The 25439-nt window shown below is 37.5% G+C and overlaps 1 protein-coding gene across 1 annotated transcript in view; it reads left to right on the forward strand.

Annotated features, from left to right (window-relative positions):
* ATP6V1C1 (ATPase H+ transporting V1 subunit C1) overlaps positions 1 to 25439 on the forward strand; it is a 100792-nt gene that overhangs the window by 40246 nt on the left and 35107 nt on the right. The window contains exon 4 of the mRNA XM_077167409.1: positions 25344 to 25429. Within this exon, the coding sequence (XP_077023524.1) occupies positions 25344 to 25429 (86 nt within the window). The remainder of the gene's footprint in view (positions 1 to 25343; positions 25430 to 25439) is intronic.

A 25439-nucleotide genomic window follows, 5' to 3' on the forward strand; every position in this document is an offset into this window, starting at 1 on the left:
GGCAGCTTGACATCTTAATGATATCGAGTCTTCCAGTCCCTGAACACACAATGTCCTTTCATTTATTTAGATCGTCTTTGATTTCTTTTAGCAAAGCTTTTTCGTTTTCTTCTACCCCATCACTTTGCTGAATTCATTCATTAACTCTAGTAGTTTTATTGTACTTTTTTTGGACTTTCTACATATAGCATCATGTCATCTGCAAATAGTGAAAGTTTTACTTCTTTCTTTCCAATTTGGATGTCTTTTATTTCTTTTTTGTGCCTGTCTGCTCTGACTAAAGCATCTGGTACAATGATGAATAACAGTGGTGACAATTAACATTCTTCTCTTTTTTCCTATCTTAGAGGAAAAATTTTCTGTCTTTTACCATTGAGTATTATGTTTGCCTTGAGTTTTGATATATGCCCTTTATCATGTCGAGTCTCCTTCTGTTCCTATTTTTTGAATTGTTTTTAATCAAGAAAGGATGCTAGATTTTGTCAGATACCTTTTCTGTGTCAATTGAGATAATCATGTGGGTTTTCCCCCTTTGTTCTGGTAGTGTGTTATATTAATTGATTTTCTTATGTTGAATCACCTTTGCATACCTGAAATAAAACCCACTTGATCACGGTGTATAATTCTTTTGATATGCTGTTGGATTCTATTTGAATATATTTTGTTGAGGATTTTTGGTCTGTAGTTTTCTTGTGGTATCTTTATCTGACTTTGTTTATTAGGGTGATGTTGGGCTCATAGAATGAGTTAGGTAATGTTCCCTCCTTTTCAATTTTTTGGAAGAATTTAAACAGGACTGGTATTAGTTTTTCTTGGGATGTTTGGTAGAATTTACTTGTGAAGCCATCTGGTCCTGGCTTTTCTTCATTGGGAGATTTTTGATCACTGATTCAGTCTCTTTACTTATAATTGCTCTGTTAAGATCTTCTGTTTCTTCTAGAATCAGTGTAGGTTGTTCGTGTATTTCTAGGAAGTTGTTCATTTCATTTAGGTTGTCTGATTTGTTGGGATACAGTTGTTCATAATATCCTCTTACTGATCCTTTTTATTTCTGTGGGGTCAGTAATATCCCCCCCTCATTTCTGATTTTATTTGCATTTTCTTTAAGCATTTGCCAATTTTATTGATCTTTTCAAAGAACCAATTTTTTTTTATTAATACTCTCTCTGTTTTTGTTCTCTATTTCATTTATTTCTGTTCTAATCTTTATTTCTTTACTTCTCCTTGCTTTGGGTTTAGTTTTCCGTTCTTTCTCTAGTTCTTCCAGGTGTGCAATTAGGCCTTTGATTTTAGCTCTTCTTTTTTAATCTAAATATTTAGGGCTATTAAATTCCCTCTCAGCACTGCTTTTGCTGCAGCCCAGAAGTTTTAGTATGTTGTGTTGTTGTTTTCATTCATCTCAAGATATTTACTGATTTCCCTTGTAGTTTCTTCTTTGATCCATTGATCATTTGAGTGTTATTTAACTTCCATATATTTGTGGGTTTTCCAGTTCTCTGCCTGTTATTGATTTCCAGCTTCATTCCATTATGTTTAGAGAAGATGCTTTGTATACTATCAGTCGTTTAAAATTTATTGAGAATTGTTTTGTGACCTAACATGTTATTACTCCTGGAGAGCGATCTTTTGCTCTTGAGAAGAATGTATATCCTGCTGTTTTGGGGTGCAGTGTTCTGGATATGTCTGTTATAGTCTAGTCATATATTCAAGTTCTCTGTTTCTTATTGACACTCTTTCTAGATAAAATGAGAATGATGTATCAAGTCTCCTATTATTATTGTAGAGATGTCATTTTCTCCCTTCAGTGTTGTTAGGGCCACATGTATTTTGGGGCACCATGGTTAGGTGCATAAACATTTATGATTGCTACTTCTTTTTGTTAGCGTGCCCCTTTTATTAATCTGTAATGTTCTTCTTTGTCTCTTTTAACAGCTTTTGACTTAAAGTCTTTTTTGTCTAGTATTAGTTATATCTTTTGTTTTTTGGTTACCATTTGCATGGACTTTCTTTTTCTGTCCTTTCACTTTCAACCTGTTTGGGTCTCTGGATCTAAGATGAGCCTTTTCTCATCAACACATAGTTGGAACATGCCTTATTATCCATTCTGCCTTTGTGTTTTTATTGGGGAGTTTAATAGCATTCTGTTACTGTAAAGGTAGTACTTACCTGAGCCATTTTGTCCTCATTTTTAATATATAATATATATTTTGTTTCTTTTCATTTATTGGGATCTCCTTTTCTGTCTTTTGTGATGTTTCTGAGTGATCCCTTTCTCATTTCTGTGTCTGTATTTTAGAACACTTTCTTTGTGGTTACCTCAGGGTTTGTCTTATACTGCACATGTCTATAACCTAGTAATTGGAAAAGATACCAACTTAGCTTCAATAGCATACATGGTCTTTGCTCCCATTCCCCTCCCTTTCTTTCCCTTGTTTATATTGTTTTTGTTCCATATGACCTCTTTATATTTTACATGTCCATTGTCAGGAGATATATGTTCTTCATCTGACTCTTACATTGGATATGTGATACAATTTTTGACATTGTACTTTTTGTGCAATTATTTCACATCCAAGAAAAAGCTTCCTTTCCTCTGTTCCTTCTCTGGGAATCGTGATCTGTTTTGTTTGTTTTTGTGTAGAATTTTTTCCCCAGCTCCTATGATTTGTTTAAACTCTCTCCCTTACTCCTTACACTTTTCAGTTCTGGGACCTGTCTTGTCTTATAACATTTCAGTCCTCACCACCACTACCCCCTTTTTTTTTTCCAGGAAGCTTTTCTTCCTCCAGTTTCTAGTTTCTTCCCTGTTAAGGTATCTGGGCTCAGGTATCCAGATTTGTCAATCCAATCTCTTTAGGTAATCTAGCAAACAGAGACTGAATTGAGTATGCATCTCTCTTGCCAAGGATTCTGTCGTCTCTCCCTCCACCCCCCTCACCCCAGGTAGGGAGGGCATTTTTTATGCAGTATTCCTTAGCTGGTTGTATTGCACTCTATCTCTGTGGTCTTGGGTTTCTGTACCTGGATATACGTGGTGTTCTGACTCACTACTGTGAGTGGCTCCATATTCTGCATCTGTGGCAGGAGGGACCCAGCCTGTGCTGCCTCTGTGTGAAGCCTAAGTTGTGTGGGACAGAGTTTGGAGGAGGGGTCCTGACTGACAGGTCCTGGAAGAAAACCTTCTACCTGATTTTGGTGATTCTTTTTCTTTTTCTTTGATTCAGCATTTGTGGAGTCCTTTTCCAGTCTCTGTTATTCTCCAGAGTTCCAAGCAAGTGGAAGTTTGTCCTTTTATTAGTTGGCTCTGAGAGAAGACTTTTCCGCAGGGTGTCTTACCTGGCCATGTTGATGATGTCACCTCAGGACTTCATTTCTTTTGATTGCTGAATAATATCCATTGTATGGATATACCACATTTTATTAATTCATTCATCACTTGATAGACATTTGAATTGTTTCTACTTTTCAGCTATTATGAATAGTGCTGCTATGTATATCTGTGTACAAGTTGCTGAGTGAACATATTTTTTAAATGTTCTTGAGTGTGTACTTAGGAGTGGAATTACATGGGTGTACAGCAACTTTAACTTTTTGAGGAATTGCTGGATTATTTTCCACATTCATCAGCTCTACCATTTTTTACATTCCTACCAGAGGATTCTAATTTCTCCATGCGTTTACCAACACTTGTTGATATCTGAATTTTTTATTATAGCCTTTCTATTGTGTTTTAAGTGGTATTTCTTTTAGTTTTTGATAGGCATTTCCCTAATGACTAATAATATTGAGCAACATTCCATGTATTTATTGTCCATTTATATATCTTTGGAGAAATGTGCATTGAGAAGTTTTGCACATTTTTTAATTGGGTTATTCTCCTTTTTGTTATTGAGTTGTAAAAGTTATTTGGATATCCTAGATAGAGGTCTTTTATCAGATAAATAATTTGCAAATAATTTCTCCCATTCATTAGTTGTCTTTTCACTTTCTTTATGGTACCCTTTGAAACACAAAAGTTTTAACATTTTGATGCAGTCCAGTTTATCGATTTTTTTTCCCTTTTTTTTGCTTGTGCTTTTGGTATCAGACCTAAGAAACTATTGCCTTATCTACCATCACACATATTTACCCCTATGTTTTCTGCTAAGAGTTTTGTTGTTTTAGCTCTATATTTAGGTTATTGACCAATTTAGGGTTAATTTTTGTATGTGGTGTGATGCTGGTACCCAACATGATGCTTTTGTTTGTGGATACCCAAATGTCACACAGTTCCATTGGTTGAAAAGACTGTTCTTTTCCCATTGAATTTTCTTGCAACCCTTGTCAAAAATCAATTGACTGTGAAGGTTTGTGCCTGGAGTCTCAGTTCTATTCCATTGGTGTGTATTTCTCTCCTATGTAAGTACCATATTTCCTTAATGGTGCAGCTTTGTATGAAGTTTTAAAATCTGGAAGTGTGAGTTCTCCATCTTTTTTCTTATTCAAGATTGTTTGGGCTATTCTGAATTTCTTCCATTTCCACACCACATGAAATTTAGGCTCAGGCTATCAAATTTCTGCAAAAAGCCAGCTGGAGTTTTTTGGTGGTGATTGTGTTGACTCTGTAGATGAATTTGGGGAATATTACCATCTTAACAATATTAAGTCTTCTATCCATGAACATGGATGCCTTTCCACTTATTTGAAAATGGTGATTCTTTTGACTTCAAAATTTTGTTCTATTAGAAGTTTCTACAACTGCAGTGTTATCTTTGAAGTCCAGTTGCCCTGTGTATTTTAGATGAAAATGGGGAAAGGATTTTTGATAACTTTCTGCATTTTGATTAATTGATGGACTCAGTTCACACTCTCTTTGACTCTTGGAATTCAGAACTTTTAAGTACTTAGGACTTAGGTAATTAGCTGTTAACTTGTAAAATACAGAGGTTTGGAGAACAATAGAAATATGTATTTGAAGCTTTAGGGAAATAGGCTTGAACAGAGGGAACTCATTCTATTAGTGTATACAAAATATTTGTCCATTAATAGTGTATGCTTTTCTGAATTCATAGGGCCACCCAAAGTAACTGCTTTGTCACTTGAAGCTGAAATAACAGTGCAGAGTGAAATCTTTTAAGTCTTGCATAATAATGTAGTAAAATGTATTGATGATCTTTAATACTGGAGACAGGAAGGCTAGTTAGGAGACAGTTTTGCATATTAGCCAGAGATGTTAAAAACCTCAACTAAGGCAGGTACTTGGCCATAATAATGGAAAGAGATTAAAAGAAAAAAGAGAAAGTTACTTTTAGGGCTAATAATCTCATGTGTTATACATAGCAATCGTGAAAATAATTATTGATGATATACTTAAAAGACTAATTAATGGTAAGAATAGTCTCTTGGTTTCTTGATTATAGGTTTTTAATTAAGAAAAGAGTTTGAAGAAACTGATTTTCTAGTTGTCATCCCTGAAGTGATTATCTTCCCAGAAGTTTCATCTACCTCATTATAATTTCAGGTCATAATAAAAGAATCATTAAGGAAAGAGTTACTGAGAATATAACTATTAGCATTTATTTGCATCCTTATTTAATCAACTGGATGGCCTTATAGGTCTTTACTCCTGAGTATAGTTTAAATTTGAATTGCTCACATATTTTTAGGGAAGAAGACTGGAAAATATTAAGGGTAAATGGAGTTAGTTTGGTGGTAGACTTGAAAGGTGCTTGTACAGTGTGTTAGCTATTCTTTCCCACACTATTTTACAAGTCCATATTCTAAAAGATGTGAGGAATTAAAAAATCATGTGGAGAGGACTTCTGGGGAAAATGGTGGAATAGGGAGCTCTAAGACTCAGTCCTTCTACCAAAACAATTATTATATATATAGTAACTATCTGAAACAACTATTTTGAAACCACAGAGGCCAGAATAACACTGAACAGCACCCAGGGAAAAGCAAGAAGAAAAGACTAATGTGTTATGGTAAAGAACTGTAAATTGTTCTCTCTGCACAGTGCCTTCCAGTGCACATCCTTCACCCCATGGCAGGCTGCTATGGGATCCAGTCCCTGCCTAATTGCTCATGGCAGAAAGAGACATAAAAACCTTCTTCCCCAAGAACAAGGGTGAGCACAGCTGATCACTGTTTGTGGCTTTTTTGTTTGTTTGTTTGTGGCTTTTGATTACCAAATTTGGATCGCTGAATCTGGCTCTGAGGGCAGCTGCTGCTTCAGCCTGACCCAGACAAGGGCAGTGTAGCAGCCATTGTTTTAACCCAGCCTCACCAAAGGCAACAGCAGTCATTGTTTCGCCCCTCCCCAAGACAGTGGTTAAGGCAGTGGAGATTTAAAGATATAGTGCTTCCTCATGGCTGTGGGGGACAGCTAGCTGAAGGACTGCATTTGCTGAGCAGGCTAGGAAAACTCAACTTTGGGGAGCTATCAGAGAAGATTTTGGTGCTCACCTGCCCAGGACCCTGTTCATGGATCCATGGTCCTGTATTGGCTGGAAAAGACCAACTGGGAAAGTCTTCTCCATTGTGACCATCCTCCCAGACTTTGCCTTCCAAGCAAAAGCAGCATGAGACAATAAAAGGAGTATAAAAAACATAGAGGCTGGCAGTCTGGACATAGGCCTGCCAGCTTCAAATACCAAATCAGAGGGAGGTCTGACTCCTGGGAAGCAGAGGTGATAACCCAAGTTCTGTAAATGAGGGAACTCCAAATCACCTAACAAGCAGAAGTCCAGGACAAGACAGAGGCCCAGAAAGACAGGGAAAACCCTGCATTCTGCATTCTCCTTGGACAGACCTTCCTGATAGGAAGGCTGAAACTCAAGAAAATCTGTTTTATTACTAGCTGGTTAAACAAACCAGGAAACATTATCTCAGGGAGTAAAATCCAGAGTTAACATCTAAAAATATTAAAATGTACAGTGTACAAGAAGAGTACAAAACAAATAGGGAATAATGGCCCATCAAAAAAGGAAAAGTAGAAAACTCTAGAAAATGCCAACAAAGACAAGAACGTGGACATACTGATCAAAGCCTTTCAAAAGTTGTAAAAATGCTCAAGGAGATAAAGGAAAGTATAGAGAAATTACTGAAGGATATCAGGAAAATAATGAATGAACAATATGAGAAACTTAGTAAAAAGACAGAAATTTTAAAAAGGAACTAAACAGAGCTACCAGAGTTGGAGACCACAATAATTGAAATGAAAAATGCCTCAAAGGGTTTTAAGAACAGATTGGAACTGGCAGAAGAAACAGTGAACTTGAAGACAAGACACTTTAAATGAATCAGACTGAGAAACAGAAAGAAAAAAGAATGTTGAAAGTTGACAGTAACCCAAGAAAGCAATGGTATACTGTCAAGCACACCAGTATATGTATTATGAGAGTCTCAGAAGGAGAAGAAAGAAAGAGGCAGAAGGAATAGGTAAAGAAACAATGACAGGGAGCTTCCCAAACTTAGGAAAAGATGTGAATATGCACATCCAAGAAGCTCAGAGATCACCAGCAGAATAAATATGAAGAAAAATAACACCGTGCCATATATAGATTATACTGTCACATACCAAGGACAAGGAAAGAGTTCTGAAAGCTGCGAGACAAAAGCAATGTATCACAAGGAAGTCCCAATTAGAGTTTGTGCTGATTTCTCATCAAACACTGTGGAGGCAAGAAGGCAGTGGGTTGAAATACAGGAAAACACCTGCCAACCAGGAATTTTATATCTGGGCAAACGCTGTTTTGAAAATGGCAGATATATTAAGACATTCTCAAAATAAACAGAAGCTGCAGGTGTTCATCACCAATAAGGAGAAGACACTAAACAATGGTTCAAAGCAGCATAAAGAACTTAAGACGTGCAGTAAAGGTAACCATTTGGGTAATTCTAAATGCTGATATTATTGTATTATATTGTTATGTAACTCCACTGTTTACTTCCTATTGGTGCTAAAATATAAATTCATTAAAGTAAGAATAAATCTAGGTTTTTTGACATACAGTGTACAAAGATATAAGTGGTAACAACTACAAGAAGAATATGGTGGCAGGGGGATACAGGGGTATGGGAAAATGCTATGAAATTAAGTTGATATCAAACCAAATATGATTGCTATGTATTTAGAATGTTAAATTTTCATCCCATGGATTTCAATTATGACAAATATATCTAGATAGAAATGAGAAGGCATTCAATTTGTTACAACATCCAAAAGCAAATAAACATTCAAGTAGGTTTTAACGGAAGTGAGGGACAAAAATGGTGTAAGACTTTCAAAAGGCTAAATAGCAAAATGTCAGAAGAAAGTTCTGTGTTATCAGTAATGACATTAAATGTTAAGTGGATTAATATCTCTAGTCAAAAGGCAAAGAGTGACAGAATAGGTAAAAAAAAAAAAAAAAAAAAAAAGCCTGACCCAATTATATGCTGTCTGCAAGAAATCTTAAAACCAAATATACAGGTAGGTTGAGGGTGAAAAGATGGGAAAAATACATACCATGAAAATAGAGATCAAAAGAACTGGCGAGGCGGGCCATGTGACTCAGCAGACAGAGTTCTTGCCTGCCATGCCGGAGACCCAGGTTTGATTCCTGGTGCTTGCCCATATTAAAAGAAAAAAAAAAAAGAGAACTGGCGGGATCTCACAGACAGTCTACGAGCTGTAAGTGAAACAGAAACCAGACAGGAGGAGGAAGTGAAAGAATCAATCTTTTGAAATACATTAACCATGACTAAAAGAGAAGCAAAGGAACTGGTAGGAATTGAGATTGATGGAACAGAGAAAGCAGAATGCACAGAAGAAAGCATTGTAGAACAAACCTATACCTGAGTTGAATGTGGCAGCCAAGCTATAGACATCAATGAGCCAATAGGCAATTTAAAGAAACTACTAGAACCTATTTCATTGGATGCTTATGAAATTTGCCTGCAAGACATCAAGCTGGATCCTGAATGAAGTTTGTTTGACCAAGGAGTAAAGACAGATGGAACTGTACAATTTAGTGTATAGGTAATTTATTACCAAGGATTTCAGCTGAAGTTAAATATCTTTGAAATTAAGCGTGTAGAAACTGTTGAAGTAGTTATAATGATCCAGATGCCCACCATGCTGAAGCTGAAGCACATCTTGTTGAGGCTATTCCCAGCCAAATTGTCCTTCAAAACTGAGGGAGAAATTAAAATTTTCACAGAAAAACAAATGCTGAGATAATTTGTCAACAAGAGACTGGACCCACAAGAAATAATAAAGGGAGTCCTGCCAACTGAAAGAAGAAGACAGGAGAGGGAGGTCTGGAGACAGGCACAGAATTGAGTACCAGTCAGGGTAACTTAAAGGATAAAAAGAGAAAAATCCTTCAGATGATGGATTCAAGAAATGCCTTTACACTAATAACTTTGAATGTTAACAGACTGAACTTACCAATTAAAAGATACAGATTGGCCAAATGGATTAAGAAATATAATGCTTACGAGAGACTCATCTTAGGCCCAAGGGTATAAATAGATTGAAAGTGAAAGGATGGAAAAAAGTGTTCCACATAAGCTGTAACCAAAAGAAAGCAGGAGTAGCTAAACTAATATCAGACAAAATAAACTTTAAATGTAAAGACATCATAAGAGACAAAGAAGGACACTATATATTAATAAAAGGAACAATTCACCAAGAACAAGTAACAATCATAAATGTTTATGCTCCCAATCAAGGAACTCCAAACTACATGTGACAAACATTGGCAAAACTGAAGGGAACATTAGATGTTTCAACAATAATAGTAGGAGACTTCAATATACCACTATCCTCTATAGAAAGAACAACCAGAGGATCAACAAGGAAATAGAGAACTTAAACAGTTTGATAAATGAGTTAGACCTAACAGACTTATATAGATTGTTACATCTCAAAACACCAGGTTGTACATTCTTCTCTGATGCTCATGGAGCATTCTCCAGGATAGATCATATGCTTGGGCACAAAATAGGTCTTTATAAATTTATTTGTCAGATCTATATATTCTTTTCCCTCTTTCTCTTTGTATTCTTTAAATTACCCTTAGTGGTACTTTTCAATTCTGTGCCCTCCTCCAGACCTCCCTCTCCTATCTTTTTTTTTCAACTGGCAGAACTTCTTTTAGTATTTCTTGTAGGGCCGGTCTCTTGTTGACAGATTCTTTCAGGACTCCTTTGTCTGTGAAAACTTTAATCTCTTCCTCAGTTTTGAAGGACAGTTTGGCTGGGTACAGAATTCTTTGCTGGAAGTCTTTCTCTCTCAGGATCTTGAATATATCATATCACTGCCTTCCTGCCTCCAGGGTGCTAGTTGAGTAGTCTGAACTCAATCTTATTTGGTTTCCTTTGTATGTAGTAGATTGTTTTTCTCTTGTCACTTCCAGGATTTTCTGCTTTTCTTCAACATTTGACAGACTGATTAGTATGTGCTTTGGGGAAGGCCTATTTGGATTTATTCTGTTTGGAGTTTGTTGGGCTTCTTTGACTTGTATTTTATGTCCTTTATAAGGGTTGGGAATTTTCCTCCATTATATCCTCAACTACTCTTCCTTAGCCTTTTACTTCTCTCTTCTCCTTCTGGGACACAAATGATTCTTATATTTGTGTACTTTGTTTTGTCTGTCATTTCCCTGAGATCCAATTCAGTTTTATCCATCTTTTTTGCTATTTGCTGTCTTGAGTCTTTAAAGTCAGTTATCATTTCCTCTATATCGTTTATTCCTTCTTCTGTCTCTTTAGATCTGGTGTTTTATGCCTTTAGTATGTTCTACATTTGGTCAACAGAATCTTTAATCTCTGTGATATCCACTATTTTTCAATTTATTCTTTCAAATTCCTCTTTATGCCCTTCTACTGTGTTCTTGATCTCCTTCATGTCATTTGCTATCCCACTTATTTTATTAAAGAGAGTTGTATGAATATCTTTGATTAGTTGTTACAACATCTGTGTCTCCTACGGTGTTTTAATTTGGTCCTTAGGGCTCTATCTGTCTGCATTGTAATATGCTTAGTCATCTTCTGCTGTCTTCATGACACGTAAATATCTTGATTGATTTACTTTGGGAGTTGATTCTTTCAGTAGTCTAAAGCCTTGTATTTGCAGGATGGTTGTACAGCAGGGAGCAGGGTATGGGGTGGGGCACTTAGTGTCGTGATTTGTTTTAGGGCAGCTGTAGGCACAGGTTTGGGGTGTTACACTAATGCTTGTGAATGTGGGTACCCAGCGGCCAGCAAGGATGTAGCTGTGTGGGTATACCTGTCTGGGGGGTGTAACCCTGGTGTGTGCTAGTCTAAGGCACAGGGCCCTTTGTGTGTGTAGAGCTGCGGCAGCAGGTCAGCATTATGCCTTCATGGATTGGGGGCAGATGTGATGTGGCTGCAATGGTCAGCACTTTCTCAGAGCTGGGAATTGTGGTTGAGGGCCCTGCGCATGTGTGGTTCTAGGACTGCTGTAAAATGCAGTTCCCAGAGCTGAATGATGTGATTGGGAGCCCATGCGCATATGTGGGCCTAGAAATGCCATAAACTGATGCGCTGAGCTCAGGGGGTGTGGTGTGGCGGGGTGTGGCTGTGTGACACTATGGGCAGGGAGATCAGGGGTAGCCTGGGTATGGAGGTTAGTGCCTGCAACCTTTATGTGCTGGCAGCAGCCTTCAGGGAACAGGGAAGGGAAGGTAGTACTTGGGAGGGATGCAGGAGAGGTGGGTTGGGCTGCACTTGGGGTGGGGGGTGTAGGGTAGTTACATGCACTGGGGGCTGATGGGGTGGGGTTCCTGGAGCATGGGAAATGGGAGCAGATGACCGGATTTGGGTGCGTGGGGTGTGGGGTGAGTCACCGGTCATGGGGCTGTGCTGGTGAGGGTACCATGCAAGGAACACTGCCTGGCTTACTTCCTAGTCCCCACCTCCCGTCTGTGCACTCCCACAGGCTCCGTGCCTCCATGCCAAGCTGTAACTTTCTACCTCTCAGTTCCTCGGCCTTGACAACCAGGGCTGCCCTATGTGGTGAAGAAGGTTTTCCCAGGTCAGCCACACTCCTGAATTGCCACCTCAGTTGCCTTCCTGTCCCTTCTCTAACTTTTCCATGGAGCAGGGCTAATCTCGAGCTACTCTAGTTGGCCATCTTCAAGAGACATGATCGCCATCGCCATCTTGTATCCATCTCGGGCTCTCTCTCTTTATAAATGTAAAGTCGTTGAAATTATTCCATGTGCTTTCTCTGATCACAGTGAAATCAAACAGGAACTCAGTAACCACCGAAGAATGAGAACTTGCACAAATATATGGAGATTAAATAACACATACTTAAACAACCAGTGAGTCAAAAAGAAATTGCTAGAGAAATTGGTATTTATCTAGAGATGGATAAAAATGAGAATTCAACATATCAGAATTTATGGGATTTGACAAAGGCTGTGCTGAGGGGGAAAATCTATTGCCCTGAATACCTATATTAAAAAAAGAAGAAAGAGCAAAATTGAGGACTTAACTGCTCATCTCGAGGAACTAGAGAAAGAACAGCAAACTAACTCCAAAGCAAATAGAAGAAGAAAAATAACAAAGATTAAAGCAGAGTTAAATGAATGGGAGAACAAAAGAACAATAGAAAGAATCAATAAAACCAAAAGTTGGTTCTTCAAACAAACCAATAAAATCAATGGACCGCTAACAAGACTGACAAAGAAAAAAAAGAGGATGCAGCTAAACAAAATCAAAAATGAAAAGGGGATAGTTACCATGGCCTTGAAGAAATAAGCAGAATCATAAGAGGAGACTATGAACAACTATACACCAACAAACTAGACAGCTTTGATGAATCAACAATTCTTGGAAACACATGAACAAGCTACACTGACTCAAGAAAAAATAGAAAATCTCAACAAACCACTCACAGGTAAAGAGATTGAGTCATCAAAAATCTGTCTACAAAGAAAAGCTCAGGGCTAGATGGCTTCATAGGAGAATTTTATCAAACATTCCAAAAAACACTAACACCAGTCCTGTTCAAAGTTTTCCAAAAAATAGAGGAGAAAGGAACTCTGCCTAATTCATTTTATGAAGCTAACCTCACTTTAATACTAAAACTAGGTAAAGATGCTATAAGAAAGGAAAACTAGAGGCCAATCTCCCTAATTGATATAGATGCAAAAATTCTCAACAGAATACTAGCAAATTGAATCTGACAATGTATTAAAAGAATTATACACCATAACCAAGTGGAGTTTATACCAGGAATGCAAGGATAATTCAACACAAGAAAATCAATATAATGCAGCATATTAACACATTTAAAGGGAAAAATCACATGATCATTTTGACTGATGCTGAAAAAGTGTTCAACAAAATTCAACATCGTTTTCTGATAAAAACACTTCAGAAGGTAGGAATCAAAGGTAACTTCATCAGCATGATAAAGGGCATATATGACAAACCCATAGCCAGCATCATATGCAATGGAGAGAGACTGAAAGCTTTCCCCCTACGATCGGGGATGAGACAAGGATGCCTTCTGTCACCACTATTATTCAACATTATACTAGAAGTTCTAGCTAGGGCAGTCAGGCAGGAAAAAGAAATAAAAGGCATCCAAATTGGAAAAGAAGAAGTAAAACTTTCATTATTTGCATATGACATGATACTATACTTGGAAAATCCTAAGAAATCTAAAAACAAAGTTACTTGAGCTAATAAATTCAGCAAGGTGGTGGGATACAAAATTAATATGCAGAAATCAGTAATTTTCTATACACAGGCAGTGATCTAACTGAGGAGTCAATTAAGGAGAAATTTCATTCAAAATAGCAACTAAAAGAATGAAGTATCTAGGAATGAACATAACTGGGGAATGAACTTAACAGTTAGGGAGTTCCTTAGGAAACTGTATATCGAGTTGCTCTATGACCCAGCAATACCACTATTTGGCATATACCCAGAAAAGCTCAAAACAGTGACATAACAGACATTTGCACAGTGATGTGCAATTATATAGCAGCATTATTCACAATTGACGAAAGATGGAAATAATCCAAGTACCCATCAACAGACAAGTGGATTAACAAAATGTGGTAGGTACACACGATAGAATATTATGCTGCAGTAAGACAAAACAACATCCTTAAGCACATGACAAGATCATAAGCCTTGAGGACATAATGCTGAGTGAAATAGGCCAGACACAAAAGGATAGATATTGTATTTCACTTTCATGACCATGGTAAAGATAAAATCAGAGGCTTATAATACAGAATATAGGGGATCTAGAGATACCCTGGCAGCTAGAAATGGATGAACGGTTAGCTAATGAGGTTGAACTTAAATGTAAGGGGATACATAGAAGTGAAGGTGGTGCATTAGTGGGTCTGTAAGTAATATTGCCTTATTGAAGATGAATATGATTGAAAGGGGTTGTATAGACTCATGTGTCCCACTGATTAAAACTACAAATATAAATAAGTTCTTGCATGAACTACTGCAAAGGTGTGAATCTTGTACAAAGAGTGCATAAGTTCAGGGGATAGAGGAAAAACTGCTCTTGCAGGCTGTGTGCTATGTTTAACATGAAAAAGTCAACACCATGGATAAATAATGGAGAAGGGACAGGAGTTAAGGGGGGTTTGGATTTTCTGTTTGGTGAGGGTGTGTTTATTGACTGTCCTTCTCTTGCGAACAGTGAAATTATCTAAAATTGAGAGTGTTGATGAACTCTTGACTTAGGCATTATGCATGATGCCCAATGAATGGAGGTGGCTGAAGGATGCATTGACTGAGAATGAGATTGGCGAACAATGGTATAAACATATGATTGAATATTGTTGTTCTACAAAAAGGAATGAAGTTGTGAGGCATGCAACGCTGTGAGTGAACCTGTGGGACATTTGGTGAGACAAAATAAGCTAGAAACAAAAGAGCAAATATTGAATGGTCTCATTTAGAAAATACTTATAAGAAAACTGGGGTCTTGATTGTAAGCTCTTATAGCAGTCACGTATAGTCCGGAGCAGTGTTATTTCTGGGTTTTGAGAGGCAATTTTATATACATGTAATCTGATGCCTAGAGATAAGAGTGTATTCGATCAAGTCAGGATTACGGTAATTCAGAATACAGGGGTACGGATGACATTGTCTGTACTTTAGAACTTCATCTACTCTTTGAAAACAAAGGAAGAAAGGTTATTTTTTCCAGAACCCAAATATTCTGTGGCACATAACCTAACTCAGCCTGTCTGGATGGATCGTTTAAACAGTCCAAACAGAGGGAGCCCACAGTATGAATGAGGGCCTTTAATAATGTTTGCTTGATGTAATGCCTGCATATATCTAGTATATTAAGCAGATAATCAAAAAGTATTGGCAAAGTCCCTTGAGGGATGGGAAAAAAAGAATGAAACTATTAAACTTTACCACCAGGGAAACCCCTAATACTGTGTCAAACATTAGGGACACCCAAATCGATAAGCCGAGCCTTGATCTTGAGGCTTGCTCTTGTGAAGCTTATGTGTTTAGCAGAGAAGCTTAGCCTTCCTGTGGGTATACCTAGAAGTTCCTTCTGGACGACCTCTTTGTTTGCTCAGATGTGGCCTCTCTCTCTCTAAGCCCAATTCTGCAAGTGAAATCATTGCCCCCCCCACACACACACACACTGGGACATGACATCTAGGGCTGAAAGTCTCCCTTGTGGTGTCGGAGATGACTCCGAGGTATGAGCCTGGCCCTGGCACCATGGAATCAACAATGCCATCCTGACCAAAAGGGGGAAAGAAGTATAAAAAATAAGGTGTCAATGGCTGAGAGAGTTCAAATGGAGTCAAGAGGCTACTCTGGAGGTCACTCTTACAGAAACTTCAGTTACACATTGGTATCTATCATAGCTTGCCAAACCCCAATTAAAACCATTCCTGCCAATCCTAAAGAACACCTAGGGCATTAAATAAGATTCTGTAAATGTTCAGTGAACTAGGGTAACTTTCCAGAAACCTTCAACTTCCAAATGGGTCCCTGGACTGCAGATAAGTCCTGAAATGCAGAGAGGCCAGCTTCTCCAGAATATGAACTAGTTCCATCCCCCTATCCCATATAATTGACAGTCCCTTCCAACATGAAAAAGTTAGAATGGGCATAGCCCAAATAACCCTAAAGAGTGGGAGAAACATCAAAGGTGATGGTAGAGTTATACACAGAAGGTTGGGTTTAGTAATAGAGTATGATTGCTGAATCATGATATTGATATTTCTTTTAGTTTCCAGTATCTTAGAGCAGGTAGAAGTAAAAACCTAAAATTGTGGAATTGTAACCCATACCAAACTCTGAAATCTGTTCTACAAGTAATTGTCATGATGTGTTTTGAAATTTACTGCTTTTTTATATGTATGTTATTTTTCACACACACAAAAAAGTCAATTGTGATAATAAATGCACAGCTGTATGATATTGTGAACCACTGGTTATACACTTTGGATGATCACATGGTATGTGAATATGTAATATATATCAATAAAACAAAATAAAGAGACCTGGCATGGCTGTTCTAATATCAGATAAAATAGACTTTATTAAGAAATGGCTATAAGGGACAAAGATGGTCCTTATATACTGAAATGGAGCCAATTCAACAAAAGATGCAACAATTATAAATATATATGTACCTAACAGTAGAGCCCCAAAATTTATGAAACAAATACTGACCAATTTGAAGGGAGAAATTGATGTTTCTGCATTAATAGAAGAGGACTTCAACACACCACTCTCAATAATAGGTAAAATATCTAGTCAGAAGATCAGTAAGGAGTTGAATGATACATTAAACCATCTAAACCTAAAAGATATGTATAAAATACTACACCCAATGAAGACAGAATATACATTTTTCTCCATGCCCAGGGATCGTTCTTCATGGTAGAACAAATGTTGGGTCACAACACAAATCTCAATAAATTAAAAAATATTGAAACCATACAATCCATATTCTCTTAGCACAGTAGAACAAACCTAGGAATCAGTAACAGAGGGAGAAAGGGAAAATTCACATATATGTGGAAATTAAACAACATACTCTTAATCAGTGGGTTAAACGGAAAATTATAAGTGAAATTAGGAAATGTTTTGAGGTGAATGAAAATAAAAATACAGCACATTGAAACTTATAGGATGCATCAACATCAGTATTGAGCAGGAAATTTATAGCCCTAATCCCTTACATTAAAAAAAGAAGACTTCAAGTCAGAGACCTAACGTTAAAACTAGAAGAAATAGAAAACAGCATGCTAAACCCAAAAGGAGCAGAAGGAAGGAAAGAAAGATCAGAGCAGAGATAAATGAAATAGAAAATTTTAAAAATGTAGAATCAACAAAACTTAAAGTTTGTTCTTTGAAAGGGTCAGTAAAATCGACAGACCTTTAGCTAGACTGACAGAGGAAAAGGGGATACAAATAATGAAAATCAGAAATGTAAAGGGGGGTATTACTACCAATGTCACTAAAATAAAAAGGATTATGATAGGATACTCTGAACAACTGTATGCCAATAAATTAGATAACCTCGATGAAATGGATACATTCTTAGAAATGCACAAACCACCTTCATTGACTCGAGAAGAAACAGAATATCTCAACAAACCAGTTACTATTAAAGAAATTAAATCGGTTACCACAAACCTCCCAACAGGGTGCACAGGTGGTTCTGTGGTAGAATGGTTGCCCGCCATGTGGCTTGAGTCCCAGTCCATGCACACACCCCAATAAACAACAACAACAACAAACTTCCCAACAAAGAAAAGTCCATGACCAAATAAATGGCTTCACAGGTAAATTCTACTAAACATTCCAAGAAGACACCTCTAGATCCGCTTGCTTGTCCACAAAACTGAAGAGCAGGGAATACTCCCTAACTCATTTTACAAGGCCAACATCATTCCTCATACCAAAGTTAGATAAAGATGAAACAAGAAAGGAAAACTATGGGCCAGTATCTCTTATGAATATAGATGCAAAAATCTCAACAAAATATTAGGAAACTGAATCCAACAGCATATAAAAGATCAAGTGGGATATGCAAGGCTGGTAGAGATAAGAAATTCAACTAATGTGATACCTCACATTAACAGAGTGAAGGAAAAAAAAGCCCACAGCATCTCAATTGATGCAGAGAAGGTATTTGGCAAAATACTACACCCTTTCTTGATAAAAACACTTAGAACACTTGGAATAAAAGGAAACTTCCTCAACATATTAAAGGGCATATTTGAAAAGTCCACAGCTAACATCCTACTTAATGGTGAGAGACTGAAAGCTTTCCCTGTAAGATCAGGAACAAGACAAAAATGCCCACTGTCACCACTGCTATTTAACATTGTACTGGAAATTTTTGCCAGAGCAGTTAGGTGAAAAAAAAAGAAAGAAAAGGCATCTGCATTGGAAAGGAAGAAGTAATCTTTCCCTGTTTGCAGATGATGTGTTGCTATATACAGAAAATGCTGAAAAAATCCACAACAAAACTCCTAGAACTAATACACAAATTCAGGAAAGTGACAGGGTACAAGATCAATACCCCAAATCAGTAGTGTTTATATATGCAAGCAATGAATAATTGGAACAAGAAATAAATTCCATTCACTATAGCAACTAAAAGAATTAGATTTTGAAGAATAAATCTAAGCAAGATGTAAAGGACTTAAAAACCTAAAATTGTGAAATTGTAGCCCATGTCAAACTCTGAAATATGTTCTACAACTAATTGTGGTGCTGTGCTTTGAGATTTATAGCTTTTTTGTATATGTGTTATTTTTCACAAACAAAGGAAAAAAAGTTGATTGTGATGATAAAAAAATAAGCCCTCTAGCCTCATACATTCTGGAGTAGCTAGAAGGGAAAATCTGAGAGGATTGTATGGTAGCCCATGACAAACTCTGGGATCTGTCCTGTAACTCCTTGTTGAAGAGTACTTTGAAAACTATTGTCTTTTATTTCTTTGCTTTGTATAATATATTATACTATACAATAAAAAATGGTTAAAAAAATTTAACAGGGAAGCAAAATATCAAATTAAAAATTACCAGAAAACAATAAAAATATAGAAAAACCAAAAAAAAAAAAAAAAAGATGTCCCCCAAACTACCAAACATTGCTAAAAGAAATCAAAGAAGACTGTTCATAGATTGGAAGGACTAAATATGTTAAGATGTCACTACTACCCAAATCAATTTATAGATTCAGTGCAGTCCTGTTTTGGTTTGTTAAAGCTTCCAGAATGCAGCATACCAGAGATGGATCAGCTTTTAATAAGGGGATATATTAGTTAAAATTTTATAATTCTTCAGTGGAAAGGCAGCTAGCTTTCATCTGAGGTTCTCTGTTACATGGGAAGGCACATGGCGATATTTGCTGGCCTTCTTTTCTGGCTTCTGATTTCCATTGACTTTCCCTGGGTTTTCTGCATCTCTTAATGTCTGGCCTGAACTGTGAGTACTGAGATAAGGTATGCTGAGCTGCTGAGCTCTCTTTTGACCTCTTTCTTTTAAGCCTCCAGCTAATTAAATTGACGCTCACTTATTCTGGAAGTCAGTCCCCTTAGCTGACTGCAAATGTAATCAGCCATAGATGAATTTCGCATACTGGTGATTTAAGTCCACAGAAACAGAATAAGGGGGCATCATCACTTGGCCAAGTTGACACCTGAATGTAATTACCATATATCCACCCCCTGTGAACTTGGCAACTATCATCAGTCCTGCATACAATACCGTAAATCTTTCTATATGCAAAGTACATTTGTTTCATCATGATATCACAAAAGCCTCAAATCATTTCAGTAGCAATTCAAATACAACACAAAGTTAAAACCAGTACAGAATCTCCACAAAGTCAGCTACAGGCTTGGTCTGTTCTAAGGCAAAAATTCTTTTATGTCTCTGGACTTGTGAAATTCAAAACAAGTTACCTGTTGCCAGTATAAAAAGGAGGGACAGTTATAGGATACATGTTTTCATTTCCATAGGGAGAAATTGGAAGGAACACAGAGGTCACCAGATCCATACAGTTCCTAAAACCTGCAGGACGAGCTGCATTAGATTGCAAAGTCTGAGAGTCATTTCTCCTTGGGGCTTTAGAAAGCAGCATTCCTACCCTTTCTGAGGGCCCACACAGTGACCCAGTTCTCTCCAAATGCAACCTTGGGGGATACTGGAGAGACCGACTTTTTCTCAGCTCCACTGTCTCCAAACATCAGGGCCCCACCCTGGCCCTCCGCCATTTCCTGAGCACACCCGCAACCCCTTGCTTAGAATAGTGTTGTGGCCGCCAGGCTCTCTCCAGTCCCCAGTTCTTGTGCTCTACCCAGTCCCCAGTTCTTGTGCTCTACCCAGTCCTCAGTTCTTGTGCTTTACCCTCTCTAAGGCCTGAGGTGGCACAACTCTTCCTGAACAATGAAGTGGAAGGCCTACCCTCTGCTTCCAGGGCAAATTCACCCTCTCCACATGTTCGAGTCAGTCCACTCTCCTGGCTGAATGTTTCCTGGCTCCAGACATTAGCCTACATGGTTCTGCCTCTGAAGACATTTTCCCTTCACTTTTTCCCTTTTCTGCCCATTTTAGTTCAGACTTGCAGTGGTTCCATTTATACAGATCCCACAACATTTTTGTTAGTTTTCTGTGCAATACACCGGGATCATGCCCATCAGGCAAAAGGATTTCCCATAAATCCTTTCTGAATAACTCCATTTCCAAGCCTTGCTTGTTCTGTAATGGCTGAGTACTTCCATATTTGGATAAATTCTCATGTGTGGCCCTATTCACTGGGGTCTCACTTTCTGTAAGCCCAGAATTTTCCAGAACACCAATTTGCATTTTCTTTGTACACGAGATTTCAGTTCTCAGTTTACCTCTTTCCTCTTGCATTTTACTGTAAGCTGCAAGAAGAAGCCAGACTGCGCTTTCTACATTTAGGCGGGAAATTTCTTTGGCTAAATATCCAAGTTCATCACTCTCAAATTCTGCCTTCCATCTACAAAGAATGCCTTCCTTCCTGTTTTCAATGACGAGTTCATCCTAGCCATCTAAAGCCTCATCAGAGTTATCTTTAGAGTCCACATTTCTACTAACAGTCTCTTCAAAGCAATTCAGGCCTTCTCTATCAAGCCTTCCACAGTTCTTCCAGAATCTTCCCTGTGTCCATTTAAAGCACTGTTCCAACATGTTTGGTTTTTGCAAACTGCAGCAGCACCTCACTTCTCTGGTACCGAATCCGTGTTAGTTTGAAAGCTGCTGGAATGTACTATATCAGAAATGGAACAGCTATTAAAAACGGTAATTTAGTAAGTTACAAGTTTACAGTTCAAAGAAAGTGAGAGTCCAAATTAAGGCATCAACAAAAGGTTATCTTCATTCAAGAAAGGCCCATGGATCAGGAACACCTCTGTCAGCAGGTTACTCACGTGGCTGGCATCTGCTGGTCCCTTGCTCCTGGGCTCCATTGCTTTTAGCCTCTGTTCCTGTAGGGGTTCCTCACTGTTCTTCTTTAGGGGTGGTCTTCATCTCTTGGCTTCCCTTGGCTCTCTCCAGGTTTTGGCTTGCTTAGCTTCTCATAGTGCATTCTGCTGGGCTCCAAGCATCTCCAGACACCCATGTATCTGTTCTCTGCCTGTCAGCTCTGTTCTGAAGTTTCTGTTGGCTCTGTTGTTTCTCTCTCTGTTGGTTCCAAGGTTTCTGTTGTTTCTCACTCTCTCCGAAATGTTTCCTCTTTTAAAGGCTCCCAGTAGACTAATCAAGACCCACCTGGAATGGGCAAAGCCACGTCTCTGTGGAGATAATCTAATAAAAAATTTCTGCCTACTGTATTGAATTAGGATTAAAAGAAACAGCTGACTCCACAAGATTAAGTCAGGATTAAAACGTGGCTTTTCTGGGTACATAATATTTTCAGACTGGCACAAATCCCAATCAAAATTCCAACGGCATACCTTGCAGAAATGGAAAAGCCCACCATCAGATTTATCTGGAAGAACAAGGGGCCCTGAATAGCTAAAGCCACAATAATCAAAATAGCATGATACTGGCACAGAGACAGATATACAGAACAGTGGAATAGAATTGAGAGCTCAAAAATCAGATCACAAATTTTATGGCCAATTGATTTTTGACAAGGTGTCAAGACCACTTGATTGGGAAGGAATTGTCTCTTCAACAAATAGTGCTGGGACAACTAGCTCTCCATTTGAAAAAAAAAGGAGAACCACTACCTTACACTATATAGAAAACATGAACTCAAAATGGATCAAACACCTTCAAATAAAAGAGCTAGAACTGTCAAACTCCTAGAAAAAAATGTAGGGAAACATCTTCAGGACCTTATGTTAGACAATGATTTCTTAGACTTTATATCCAGTATATAAACAACAAAAGAAAAGTTAGATAAATGATTGATTTGTCAAATTAGATAAAAATTAAATAATTGATTTATCAAAATTAGATAAATTATTGAAATTAAAAAGTTTTGTTTCTCCAAGGACTTTATTATGAAAGTAAAGTGACGATCTGTAACAGTGGGAGAAGATATTTGGAAGCTACCTACCCAATAAAGGAGTAATATTCAGAATGTATGACGAAATCCTTCAACTTAACAAAAAAAAACAAACATCCCAATTAAAAATGGGCAAGAAACTTGAATAGACATCTCTCCAAAGAAGATACACAAATGGCCAGAAAGCACAGGAATAGATGCTCAACATCATAAGCCGTCAGGGAAATAGAAATAAAAACCACAATGAAATACCATTTTACACCCATGAGAATAGCTGCTACTTAAAAAATGGAAAATAACAAGTGTTGGCGAGGAGAAATAGGAACATTCATTCACTGCTGGTGGCAATGTAAAATGGTGTAGCCACTCTGGAAGACAGTCTGGTGGTTCCTGAGAAAGCTAAGTCTAGAACTACCATATACCTCGCAATCCCACTACTAGGTATATACCCAGAAGAATTGAAAGTAGAGAATTGAACAGATATTTGAACACTGATATTCATAGCTGCATTATTCACAATTGCCAAAAGGTGGAAGCAACCCAAGTGTCCATCAACGATGAATGGATAAATAAAACGTGGGTATATACATACAATGGATATTATTCAGTTGTAAAAAAGAATGAAATTCTGATATATATGACAACATGGATGAACCTTGAAGACATTGTGTTGAATGAAATAAGCCAGATACAAACGGATAAATATAAGATCTCACTGATTTGGAATAATTAAATAATTAATTACAACCAAACTTAAGGAGTCAGAATCTAGAATATAGGTTATCAAGGGATGAGGTTGGTATAGGAAATGAAAAGTTGAGGATTAAAATGTACGTGATTTCTCTTTGGATTAATGGAAATGTTTTGGTAATAGATAGTGGCAATGTTAACATTGTGAATGCAATTACAGCACTGAAATATGTGTCTGAATATGATTAAAAGGGGGAAATATTAGATTATATACATGGTACCAGAATAAAAAATTTTTTAAATCCATGGAACTGCACTACACAAACATTGAGCCCTCAATTAAACTACAGACTTTAATTAATAGTACAGTTGTAAAAATGTTCCATCATCAGTTGTAACAGATATTCTGCAACAGTACAGTCTGTGGGAATCCTGTATTTTATGCTTGATTGTTCCGCCAACCCACAACTTCTCTCATTAAAAAAAAAAAAAAAATCAGGTATTTCCCAGACCTTGGTTGATGGTAGCTTAGTGACTTAAATGTTCCAGTTTTTGAAATCTAAACATGGTATGTGAAGTCAGTTATAGTTTGTACTTTCTCAGTAATCTGATCATCAGAGCAAAATTTTTAAGGTAATGTGTACATCACCTTAAAAGAATAGCTATTCTTGTGGAGATGCGTGAGGTTCTGTATTGTTATGCAATGTTAAATTCATAAATTTGACACCAGGTGATTCCATAGTCCGAACTATTTCTATGGTAAATATATGTACATTGTAGAATGTTTATAGCAAGTGGTTGTCTTTAGAGTTGTATGGGGAAAATGGTTTATCTCCTTTGAGAAAAGGGTGAACTGTGGAGACATAGCCTGCAAACCAAGTTAAACATGTTGAAGACTTATGATTTATATCATTTTTATTCTGAAATTTTCCACTTTCTTATGTTTGAGATTACTCAACCTAGGGTTGTCACTCAAATTTAGCCCTTATATCACTTTTTACTTGTCCTTGTTGGTCCATGCTTAAATTGTTGCAGGAATTTCTTAATTTGTCTACCAATTTCCCCTCCTTGCCATTGTGCCATCCAAGTAATGGTCCTCTGCCCTGTTTAGATCATGAAACACCCCTGTTGAAGTCTAACAGTAGAGGCCATTTCTCTGCAGTCTGGCCTCAGCCATCTTCCTAACTCCCCTCCCTACTCTTCAGCTTGCTATTTAGGTCAATCTGGACCTCTCACCATTCTCTGAATGCTCATTGCTTTATCACCTCTCCTTGTCTTGACTTATATGATGACCTGTGACTCATCTAATCCTCCTTTCAAAATCATTTCCATCTTCCGTTGCCCTACTGAAGACAGACGATACTTTCTTGATTACAGTAGTTGGAAGTGATTCCTTCTTCCTTTATATGTCTCTAACAGCTAGCACTTATCACCAGTTGCTTTGTAGTTAGTCACTTGTATTTTTTATTCTCTCTCCAATTAGGTTTTAAGCATTGTGAGGGTAATGACTTTGTCTTGTGTAATTTCGCATCCCACCTGGGGCTGAGAGGTAGACTAGAATGGGGAAAAGAGCACTGGACTCCAAAGTCAAGACACTACATTTCTATCACGGCTCTGCATTAATTGGTCTTGAAGAAGTCACCTGATTGCTTTATTGCCTTGGTCTCTTTGCTTATAAAATGAAGGGATTGGCAAGTTGATATGTAGGTTCCTTGGTAGTTCTGGCACCATGGTTTCCTCCATAGCATGCAGTCCCTTGCAAATTGTAGATGCTTAGTAAATAGTTAATGAACTATATAACTATTTAGAACTTCATTCTTCATCACTATTATTGCTTGTGTTGTCTTTTCATCATAGAATGTGTGCCTATTTATGAACTGCTTTTCACTAGCTTCCCACTACTTTTTTCCAGACTGGTGAACACATTGCATATTGTCTTCTTAAAACCCTGCAGTTTTAAGAATATTTGTCCATTTTACCACTAAAACATCACCTGTAGTAATAGCACCCATTCATTCTATGTTTTATATATATAATGGGAACATATATGGTCAAATTCATGCCTTTATATAACATGCTCATTGTATAGCATAGAATTTTAATCTTTTTCTAAATGAAAGTGATTATTGATTTTTTTCCCCCAGGGTGGTTAAGAAAGTTGCTCAGTACATGGCTGATGTATTGGAGGACAGTAAAGATAAAGTTCAGGAGAATCTGTTGGCCAATGGAGGTAAGCTAAT

The sequence above is a fragment of the Tamandua tetradactyla genome, chromosome 6, assembly GCF_023851605.1.
Source record: "Tamandua tetradactyla isolate mTamTet1 chromosome 6, mTamTet1.pri, whole genome shotgun sequence".
NCBI classification, from domain to species: Eukaryota; Metazoa; Chordata; class Mammalia; order Pilosa; family Myrmecophagidae; genus Tamandua; species Tamandua tetradactyla.